The sequence below is a fragment of the Chelmon rostratus genome, chromosome 12, assembly GCF_017976325.1.
Source record: "Chelmon rostratus isolate fCheRos1 chromosome 12, fCheRos1.pri, whole genome shotgun sequence".
Classification (NCBI taxonomy): domain Eukaryota; kingdom Metazoa; phylum Chordata; class Actinopteri; order Chaetodontiformes; family Chaetodontidae; genus Chelmon; species Chelmon rostratus.
Window position 1 is genome coordinate 14,468,940 of NC_055669.1, and position 12,038 is coordinate 14,480,977.

Consider the following 12,038-nt stretch of genomic DNA (forward strand, 5'->3'; position numbering starts at 1 on the left):
TAATATTGAAGCAAATCTATATGAATAGATCTAAATTAAGTTCCAGACTAAAACAATTTGAAAATATATTCCATTCCATATAATATTCTGTGCCTTTAACTCATTGTTAAGTATAGAGTCTTCTTTGATAGTCTTACAGTCTTGAGTCTAGGCCAACAGGTATCGCAGAGTATCACAGACACAGGACTAAACAGCAGCTTGGTGTGGTTCAGGGTAATTAGGTCAATGGTGGTTAGTGGTGTAAGCGTACACCAGCTCAAAGGTCACAATTTAGAAAGTGACACCTGTACATATGGTGCCTCACACATCACTGACATCAGGCAACACAGCTGACCAAAAATTAGACTTCTGATACCACAATGCGCCATAATGCACAATGACACTTCTATTCATTCACTTGAGGGCAAATGATGTCTTAGACACATCTATGGTGTCAGCAGTTACTGCAGACATCCTTTCAATATCATGAAACAACGCAGATGATGAATTCTGTGATGAATAACAATGCAACATCCATAGATTTTTGAAGCAAAATAACTGTAATTGCTACTATTTCTGGCACTGCAAGATACACCTCCGAACTCTGCCTTCAAAGGTCCACCCTGCTTACTGACAAATAGCTTATGGTGTATTTAAATAATAAAGTTTCACCGACATTGTTCCTGTCAAACTTGAGCACTGCATATGAGGATTTCTTTCTTTTCTCAAAGAGAAACACGCTGGTGAACACTTCTACTGACATGAACAACTCTGCACTTGAGATGTTGATTCTCTTTCTCGGTGCTCATTACAGTGTTTGGAAATGATATTGGATCAACGCTTGGAGATTGTATTTTGATACTTGATTTATTTCCATGTATTTGTGTTTTCCCTTTAATTTAGCAGCCATCTGTATACTGCTATTTGATTTGTTTGAATTGTCTCCAAATTACCAATATTAATACAAAAAAAATACATTGCAAACTGTGTGTGTGTTTGTGTGTGTGTGTGTGTCTTTTCCATTGCATTAACCAGCAGGGGGCGCTCATGGACTAGGAAAAAGGTGCCAAGGTTTACCATTGAGAGGGATAGAGCTGTGTTGATTTCCAGTTAATTTTCTCGGGGCTTCACTCGAAGAAACTCAGTAAGTTGTAACTAAAAACGCTCGAAAAAGCAGAGGAACGTAAATACGCAACACCCGCCGGTCCTACTACATATTATGTATAGCTGCTGGAAGCCGACCCCTGGGGGCTTTTCCGAAATTTAACCCCTGCATGTACAGTATGTCTGACAATTTGCAGGCTACCTCTGCCAAACAGCCGATGCAACGCCTGCATCAGCGTACGTATGTGTGTGTATGAGAGAGACAGAAGGCAGGAAATGGGATGTTGTCATGGGCTAGCCTGTGGAGATCCATTTGGCCCTGGTCTAGCTGAACGGACGCTAACTGGACGAGCCCTGAACCACCACCACCATCACCACACTCGCATATTAAAGTTAATGCATCTTTGTTTTTCCTTTCCTGCTCTGGAGAAGGCTAATGTCTGTTGGAGTCACTACAGCTGCTGCTGGCGAACATTAGCATGAGCTGGAGCACAGACGGTTGACAATCCCGCTCCAAACCGGCCCCAGTCCAGTTCTCCGTCTTTTTGAGCCCTCCATGGCCATTATTTTATTTACCAAATGCCCATATCCCTCCGCAGGGTCAGAGAGTATTTTGAAGAAATTGTCAAATGGTTTGTGTGGTATTTTGTATCGTGTCTTCACGTCGATGTTATAAAGAATTTGCCACACTCGCGAAATATCCCTTTCTCGATGGGGCACACCAATTTGGAAAGATTTGTGTGCCGTAGTTGTGGTAGGGGGAGGTAGATCTAGTTTTTGAGGAGCCTAGAGGGGCTGTGCTTTGGTGCCACTTATCATTAGATATGGCCACCGTTATAGAGTACGCCGAAGCGTCATATTCAACTTAATTTAGTGATATTTCATAGTAATTTCGCAGTTCGGCCTCTGTAGCGGGCGGAATGTAATTTTTGGCAAGCTAATGTTTGTTTTTACCTGTCTTGGGAAGCGTTTGTTACTGCGTGGCAGCCTGGCTGCGAGAGTCTCCTAACTGGCCGCTTGCTCCCGCAGCTTGTCGATGCTGAAGAAAATAGAACCAGTTGCCAACCAAGCGGTCGGCACCCAACGTTTGCTTTGCGCGTCGCTGTTCATTCGCTGAGGATTCACATTTAAAGTTTGGTTTACGGAGTGTTGACTTCTGCAGGCCATTGGACTTTGGCTTGGATTTGTTAACACGTTAATGGTAAAATTGCTGGCCGTAGACTTGGGTGGCTAACACCAACTAGCTATAACGTTATAAGCCGAACTCGTGCGACGACAGCTGTCATTGGAGAAAGGAAAGTGATCCCCCCAAATGCGTGATCCAGTGAAGCGGTTTTCTGTTGGATTTACATCATCTGCCTTTCCATCAAATGGGCAAAGTTGGGAATAACATTGCAACGTTGGAATATCATGATATGCGTTATGCATTTTTGAGAATTGCGGTGTTGCTTCATTGGAGAGAAGCTAGCTAGCTCAATTAGCTTGCTAGCTAGCTGGGTGATAAAAGTGCGACGTTTCAACCCCCAGTATTTTGGACATGAAGAGGATAATTCGCTATTCATAGGGCCGGAAGGTAAGCCACAGTGAGATGTTACTGTTCTTCGTGCAAGATATATTTGTTTGGCATTCACCTTGTGAAGTAAAGCTGAGCCAACATTATCCACCTCCAGTCTGATGTTGGGGGTTTGTCGCCGCCTTGGCTTTCATGACTCAGACTATTCAACGGAACATTCAGTAGAACGGTTCATGGGTGCTACATAATCAGAAATTAGGGTTTAATACTCACTTCTTAACACGATATATGCGATCAACATGCACAAACAATTAACGTTAGTTCGTGACGAAAAGCAGTAATATTACCTTACGTCATTGTATAACGTATCATTTTCACTTTTAGTGTAGCACTGTAGTTCCCCAGAACAGTTCCCTTCCATTGAATAGACCGAGCCTTTGTGTGCACAAACGATCATCATTGCCTCGTACCCAGTTGTAACTTGGCTAACAGATCGCGTAGTTCAGGTTGCCCGTTAAGTTTGCCATCATCCCCCTAGTATTATATTTAACATTAGCGTTGGGACAACAAAAGACTGAAGCATTAATGTTTGGTGCGTTGGCGTAGGCGTTAGTTAACAAGCTAGTACGATGAGTTGGCCAACTAACAGCAACCATAGGTAACCTGTTTGCTATGTGAACCCCTTCCAAAGTTGTCTTACTGGCTAATGTCTCTTAAAGCTGAATCCAACCTGCCATTGGCATTTAAATATGATAGATGAATTAATTTCTTTGTGATTTTTCTTTGTTACATCTAGACTATGTCAATTTTACTTTTGTCTGCGGTCGCCAAAGAAAAGGCGACAGAGTTCAACACAACAGGCTAGCTATCGTTAGCTGTATGCAATTGCTTTGTGCCCAAGCTTGAGTTAACAAAAGCTAACGTTAGTTAGCATGTCTCCAATTGTGCCTGTGGTGGTCGTGACTGCCTAGTAGTCACCGGGTCCAAACCTCAGATGCCTTAACAATCAACCGTATTCTCGCCGCTTTCAGTTGAGGCTAACCTGGTTGTGAATCTGGTCATAAAATGGTTCTCTTCCAACTAATTTTTGTTACATCATCGCTTGAAGTGTTTCGGAGGAACAGTATCAGCCCCTGTTTCCTATCAAAGGATTTAAGATCAGATTCATAATTTCTGAATAATTGTAGTGACAATCTAACCATTGTAATGACTAATATTTCTTGTGGCGTTTGGTGTTATTGGACCACCATCTGTCCACAGAGCCTGGAGGCTGGTGGAGGCCAATATAGACATAAGAGAAAGAGAGAATTACTACAGATCGGTAGTGAAAGATGGTGTGAGTTCCTCAAGATCTAGCAGTGTGAATTGAGACCTTTCTGGTTCACTTTCTCTTTATTATTATTGTTATTATTATTAATATTTTTGATAATTTCACTTTATACAATGTCCTTTAAGTCACAGCACATGACTAACTACCAATAGCATTGTTTTTTAATAACTATTTAGGACAATGATGTGCTAGGAGTAAATTTATGTAATATTGCACATACAGTACCACTTCAACATTTAACAGAAGTGTAATAAGTTACATAAGAAAGGATACAATGCTTTGTGACAAATTAGGCCCACCGTGGTGTATAAACTGCTTTACTGAAAATGAAAACTTAGCAAAGTTGACTTTCTCATGACTCACCCTAAAGATTAGTCATAATGTAGTCTGATGTAATTGCATTGTGGTACATAAAAACAAGCTCACAAGAGTCCTGTGCAGATTTTTGTGTCTCTCTTTCTAAAGAGGAACCATCAATAAGTATTACTGGTGATTGAAAACATGGTGTGTTTGTGCTTTTGAAAAGGATGTGGATAAAAAAACATCTTTGTTTTGTTCCATCTTAATTCTGGGATGGACAAGGGGTGGTAGATAGCAAAATGCAACCAAACCACTATTCTGCTAGAATAGTGGTTTGGTTGATATTATCAAGTTCTTGGGTTACCCTAGATGTAAGCTTAGGTTTCAGTTAACAAATTAAAAATAGGTGTTTGATCTTAGTCCGCTTTTTTCTCGTAGTCTGTGATTTATTTATGATTTACTGGAGCATATTTATCTTAACCCAGCTAGCCTGTACTCACATTTAATGGTATTTTCAAATCTATTGTTATGATTGGCTTTATAGTTGAGAGAAAATAAACACAGTTTAACATAGCTGTGATGTACAGTACTAAGGGCTTATCAAACAGTTATGCAGTGTCTTAGCAAACAGCTACCTGCTTACATTTCCAGAAGACACAAACCAACACAAGCATTTCTTGCCACTTTTAGCTCCTTTTTTCCATCAACTGCAAAAAAAAATATCTGGTCATTAGCTTGAAAGATTCTCATATATATACACCAACCTCTTAATAACTTTTACCTTGTATACATTGGCCACATAGTAAAAGCAGCACAACAGCAGCAGCATCAGCCACCACTGTCTAAACTAGATGCATTCAGCCACAGTGCCGCTGTGAAATTAGTGTTTTTGACAGTGCTCTAAATTCCCAAAATGAACAAAAAATTAATTTTTTTTTGAGTACACAAACTTTTTATTATCCAACAATTAAGCTCTCAGTAATAGGCCAACACTTAATGTGCTGCATCACTTACCTGCAGCACAGAAAAAGTCTTCCTGCACTGAGATGGGCTTGATGTTCATAAGCCACATGTGCTGGCAAACACACATTCAAAGCAGCTTGTGCAACACGTGAACAGGTAACATACAGAAACGTAACAAATTAAAAGGACAAAGCTGAATAAATAAGTGGAGCAGCATAACAAATGCAGATGTTTTCACATAGTGTTCGAGTGGTCACTGAATGGTTTGATTATGAAAATTATATAAATCACACTTTATGCCCTCTGCAGTTACTACATCTCAACCCAATTGAACAGCAACATCAAAACCTCATATCTTTTGTAAGAATGGTGTTCATCCCTCCAGTAGAGTTTCACAGACTTGTAGCATCTATGCTAACTAGCATACACCATCACTGGCAGTTACATCAAAAATAAAATCCAATGTTTACACTAATACAAACTAAATTTAAAGAAGCTGTACACAGTTTGTTTGTATCCAGTTTCTCTTGGTAAAAAACTGCTTCAAATGCATCACCCAACAAAATTAGTTAAATTAAGCTATTTGCCTGGTGTGATTAGCAGGGCTGTCACCTAAAACTCTAGTCTTCAGTCGAGAAGACCCTGAGGCGGCATGAATTTTTTTCAGTTTATTCTCTGGACTTTTGTTTTTTTTTTAGCTGCATCATTGTACACAGAGCAGTGCCAGAGGAACAGCATGGCAGATGGTAAAATCTATCAACAGAGTCTCAAAATGGCCACGAACTGTGGCATAATCAAAATAAAAGTTATGTGTGAGGTCCTACGGCAATACGCATCAGAGTTCAGGGATCACACAGTGTGTGTGCCCAAGCAGGGAGGGCTTGGTTAAGTTAGTTGACTGATTCATGCTATCAAGTGATGTTCAATAAAAGTCATAAAACGCAGTAGTTGTTGGGGTTATTGAAAGAACCCAACATGACACAAACCAAAAAAGTAACTGTGCCAGTGAAATTGGCTAAACCAGTAATGAACCAGATGGAGGTACAACCTCCTCTGCTGCAATCCAGCCCGGAAGAGAGACGCTCTTTGGTATGCTAGGATTTTATAACTGAACTGTGAGCAGGATGCACACTTTTACTTTGTCTGACTGCGTGGAAATCTGATGTTTTCACATCACAGATGGCAAAGAAAGGCATTAAAACACGAGCTTGTGAACCTGAAGGCTGATGTAGAAGCTTAATGTGGCATTGAACAAAAAATAACAAATATTCAAATCAGCCGAATCTGATTCTACTGATAAAATTCTGAGGCAGGTCCCGCCCTCGTGGCTACAAGATTATCACTAGGGCTAACCATCTCATGTTCTGTTGTTTTAATAACGGTTGGCTGAGTCCATTGACAGTTGTGTATATATATATATATATATGTATATATATATATATATATATATATATATATATATATATATATATATATATATATATATATATAAATGCCTGCCTCTGAAGAATGTGTAAGCGCTGCAGTACATCAACAGACTCTGTTCAGCAAGCCCAGTCACACTACGAGGCTAGCAATGGCAGAAAGAGGCAGTGGGGTAAATGCTGCGTAAGGCCACAGTATTTTCACATCTAAGTCAGTGAATTAAGGGTTAAATTAAACCAAACGGTGATGATTATTGGAGCAGTGGAAAGACTAACAAAGATGGCTGTGGTGAGTTTTGTTTTGTTCCTGTGACTGTTTTATGAGGTAACTCGGCAATTAAGCTAGTCTCAGTTCTGTGAGAGAGGCTTGAATTCAGGTGTGCAGTTGTATTTTGGTGTTTAAATGTGTAAGCATATTTCCCTTCTTGACATTTTGTTTGTTTAGTTTGTTTATTCATTAAACTGAAAAAGCTCATGAATATACAATCTCACTGTTTATGGGTGGGTGTGGGAGACACACACCTATGCGAATATATCGGTTATGGCCTGTAGATGGGGCTGACAGTGGTTGCAAAATTTTTACATATCAGCCAACCCCACTTCCCTTTTTGCTGAGTCTCTGTGATTGCAATATTAGTATGAAACACTCAAAAATGTGTATGTTTCAAAGTTATATAGGATGAAATCCATCATGGAAAAGGAAGCAGTATGTTTTCCCACCAGCTATAAAATCAGTAGCTGAAAATGCAATGTAGTTAAAAGACATTTCTTTAGTAAAGGGTGTGATTTTTGTTGTTCCTTTCAACAAGAACTCACTCATATTGTCAACAACATCATCACAAATAACTTGTCTAAGGCATAGAGCTTTTCAGCATATCGCAAACACACTGACAAAACAATGTGGGTATAAAAAACAAAAGACATTCCTCAATTTTCCTTTTTCCCAGAGTACTTAATGGAGAAAAAGATCTAACTGGACCAGAGTATGTGAGAGGTGCAGAGTCTTAAGTCACATTTTTAAAGCTGTGGTCTTTCCTTTCACTCCATAATAATAGTAATAGGGGTGGTTGATATGACATTTATTATCTTTTATCACAATACATTAACTTTTTTAATAATATGAATACATAATGTGATATAGTACTTTTTCTTTTTGGAAATTGTATTGAGAAACTTTTTCTTCATAAAATGAGCATATGGACATGTTAAATTTCTACATATCCAGTGAATCTTATACCTTTTTAACAGTTACATTATTTCACCGCATTGATACAAAATCCTGAAAATCCAATATTGTCAAAAAGCAGTCCTGGTCACTGATTTTGCAACCTTTCTGACTATAGCCTAATTCAACCAGAGCTATTAAAGGCATTGATACCTTGATAAAAATGGTAGAACAATTGTTGGTGGTCAATAAATCATCTCATGTTATTAGGGGTGGGCGATAAGACCTAAAATTGATCCTTTTGTTTTTTTTTTTTAGGGAATTTATCATAAGAAATGAAAAATGATTTATTACTGGATCTGTTTATTGGCTCCAAATAGGAATGACAATGAAGTTTATGCTTATGTGGAAGGAGTAGCCTGCCCCACAATGGAGGTTAATTAGCAAATGCAGTGTCATTCATTTTCAGAGTCAGACAAGGGGTAGGATTAGGCATCACAACAGCATTTGTTTGGCAGGAAACCCAAAGTATGTAAGTACAACAGTCAGTGTACCACAGAGCATATTTATCAAGTACATTTACATATGGTAGCACCAGACACTCATACCAATGCAGGAGGAGAGGGAGCTTTCATGTAACAAAACCAGCTGAGCTTGTGTTGCAGTATGAAGTGTGGAGATAACATCAGGTCTGGAAAACCTAAGATGCAAGACACATAAAAAGCAACGTGAAAAAGGTTTCCCACATCCAACCTGCTATTCTGGTTATTTAATTGGCTTCAAATGAGAACTTAACATTCACACAGCTTCTCTTGATTTCCTCAGTATTAAATGGTCCAATATTGCTCCTGTGTGTGGGTCTACAACAGGGCTACTAGCCACATTAGCCTCGCAACATGTAAACGGCAAATTCACCAGGCTCAACAGCAAGATAAACAGTAAAGCAACATAAAAATGGAAAGACATACATGTAAGTTTGAAGTTAAATCCTGCTTTGTATTGGCCCTCAAAGTAGTCTAAAGTAAAGTGAGGAGCGCAAACATATAGCCAAAGAGTTTTCCAGTTGTTGTTAAGGTAACATTTCCATTAAGTTAATTCACTGGGTCTTTGATTCCTCGGATAGTGAGAGGAGATGAAGGCTTTTGTGTCGGTTGTTGCAGCCAACAACACAAAAATTTGCTTGTATTGTGACCTTCACATCTTAGTGATACCAGAGCTGGCATTATAGCGATGAAAATAACAGTTAGTGTATGTAACTCCAGTTCTATGAGTACTTGTATAGCCCTCTACTGACATGTTATTGCAGCTAAAGTAAAGCACAGTGTTTTGAAATGCTGAAACATTTATCATATATCATATCATATATCATATATCATATCATATCATATCATTTATTTATCATAGTAATGACGGTATTGCAAAATCCACATCGTGGCAGAATGTGACACTAGTGATGGTGACGAAACTGGTGTACTGCACGCCCCTGCATAGTATATATTTTCATTTCTCCCTACCGTAAGCGAATCCTTGGCATTTGCCGTTTCCCCAGTTCACTAATTCCACTTTATTTCTCATCACATTGTAAAATGCAACTAAAGGACAGCATTCACCATATTTGCCATTGAGCGGTTTGTAGTGGGTTTTCTTTCAGTGGGTGGGTTGCAAATAGCAAATAGAAAAATCTGGAGCGGCCAGATGTAGAGTGATTACAGAATGCTATGAGTAAGGGTTTAAATTGCTGCCACTCCACTCGGTTCACATTGAGCAGAAGCTGAGTTGAAAATTTCTCTGCTCAGAGTTGGACATTTTTCAGCTTAGATGCTGAGGGTGTTTCTGCAAGAAATGCAGGGATCATGGGATTGATAAAAGGTAATGCACCCTGGGCATTCAAACCACATCCAAGATTCTTCAATCCTAATAAATATGATCAGAACTAGGTGTCTTTCACTGGGAAGACGATGCCCAGGCTTTAGTTTGGTAACACGTTTTCAAGGAAAACTAAGAAAAGGATACAGTTTCATGAGTAGTAATCAGAATCGATTACTAGTGAAGAAGACATCATCAAACATAAGCTATTGGATTGGCAGTGTCATTTTGCAGTGTTATGCCTGTAAGTGATATGGGAAGCCTCAACTTTTTGTGTAGGCGCTCCACTTTTTTTAAATCTCAGAAACAACAAAATCAAAAATGCTTAAAAACCGATGCACATGTGGATGTCTTAGTGAACTAAGTTGCAAGCCATTTTCTTCAACCATTAAGGGTTTGAATTTTGTCATGACATGACTCCATGCCTCTGCAAAAGCCTTTAAACAATATGAAAACAATGGCGGTGAAAATCAGCACCTGTTTTCCATCTCAGAATTTGAAAACTGTGTAACACCTATTATTATCTCATCTTTCTTGCAATCTCTTGAAGAATGTCATCAGAGGATAAGACTGTGGAACCCTCTGACCAGGGACCCTCACCGCCCTCCAGCAGTGTAGGGGCCACGTCCACAGGAAGCCCTGCCCACGCAGACAAGCGACCACGTGGCAGGCCGCGCAAGGATGCTGCTGCCATCCTACCCCAGGCGCCACCCTCATCTACGTCTAAGAACAGGAAGAAGTAGGTTTTTTACCAATGACATTTAAAGTAATCTTTTTGTATTTTTATGCCACAGGGAATTTTCTTAGTCCTTCTATAAGAAGCAATTCGATGGTGCTGCTAATGTAATATGGAAGTAAAGATAAGTATAGATTTTTACTTGATGGTAGTAATGGTCCTATGGCCAGGTGTCTATTACACTTTATCCCACATTTAAGGTTGTTCATTTGTTATAGGAGTAGACAGCAGTGCATCTGCCTATTAATGTATGGAGTCATGAAAACACTCTTAGAATGACGCAAACGTTCCTCTGAGTAAAATAAGATTAAAACTGGTACATAGCACAGAAAGAGATAAGAGACAGCTATCCGTTAAAATCATATATCATGACATTTCAAATGTAGTTCTAATTAGTCTTTTAACCACCGTTCCACATCAGCTCATGAGGAATCGTATATTAAAATGTGGGTATCCACAGCGACAATATAACTGGTAAAACTAAACTAACCATGGGTTAAATGGACTATAAAAATGCTTTCAAAGAAACTGTGATCTTGCTTTGCATTATGGTGTTTCTCGCCTCGATCCCTTCTTCAAGTGTTAGATTAGGACACCTCGGCGAGTGTTATTGCTTATTTGCAGATTTGTTTTTAGTCCTGTTATTAAAAAAATCTTTTGTAAGTAAAGTGAATCATAGTCCAGACATGGCTATGAAGCAGCCCCAATAAAACGATGTCATGAAATCTGGATAATGTGGGACAGTTAAAATTTCACACAAGAAAATGTCAGCCCAACCTGCATTTTGAACAAGAAGTTCAAGTAAAGAGGCATCTTTCAAAAATGTGTAGGTGTTGCAGTGGAAAATATCAAAAATCTCCCATCAAAGCCTCCCATCACTACAGCTGGCCATCTTAATTTCTGAGAGCTAGTGTAACCTAGATTATTAGATTTAGCATATTTAATACGTTTCTCATAAAACAGAAAATATTTGTTGATGCTTTGGGCATAGCAGTTGGTTGTTCACAACTGGTCATGTTTGGGCCATTTAACTGGTAGCAGATTGTCCTGTTTGGTTGATTAGAAGTCCTTGTCATATAGGGGTTTTTAGCAGGTGCAAAGTAGCTTGATCTTAGGGAACATCAGCACAGAAATGTCTTATAGGGTATTGTACAAGGTGCCTGGCTTCTTTGTGACTTCCATAGCAACATATAGCGCAGCTTAGAGCTGCTCTGTAATATAATGCCTGCAAGGTTCTTAAGTCTCTTCTCCTTAGTCTGTCCTCTCAATCAATCTTAATACCCTACTCCCAATGGATCGTTTAATCTGCAAGCATCCAGACGATGCGTTAATGCCACAGTGGAAGGATGACCTGGAAGAGACTTGAATTGCTTCATGTTGATGAACTAGTCAAGGCCAAACCATCAGCAGAAGTGTGTTCTTGTTCTGCTCTTCTATAATTATTTACACTGTTTCAGCGTCAGTGTTGTCATGGACAGAATGAAAACTGTAGTTCCTTATGTCAAAACAGACTTTTGTAAGGCTGCAGAGAATGGCTAAAATGATTGGCACAGCTATTTTGTTCAATAGTCATATCCCAACTTAAATTTCATTGAATTAGATCCACTGTGCCTCCAGAAACCTTTACAGTGAGTTCATATTCCATAGAGCATCCAGGT

The 12,038-nt window shown here is 39.2% G+C and overlaps 1 protein-coding gene across 2 annotated transcripts in view; it reads left to right on the top strand.

The window, feature by feature from the left end:
- The first annotated feature begins 2,301 nt into the window (after positions 1 to 2,301).
- Positions 2,302 to 12,038, top strand: part of kmt2cb (lysine (K)-specific methyltransferase 2Cb) — a 67,431-nt gene continuing 57,694 nt past the window's right edge. For both annotated transcript variants that reach the window (XM_041948280.1, XM_041948281.1), the window contains exons 1-2: positions 2,302 to 2,656; positions 10,195 to 10,383. In XM_041948280.1, the coding sequence (XP_041804214.1) occupies positions 10,196 to 10,383 (188 nt within the window). In that variant the 5' untranslated portion in view covers positions 2,302 to 2,656; position 10,195. The remainder of the gene's footprint in view (positions 2,657 to 10,194; positions 10,384 to 12,038) is intronic.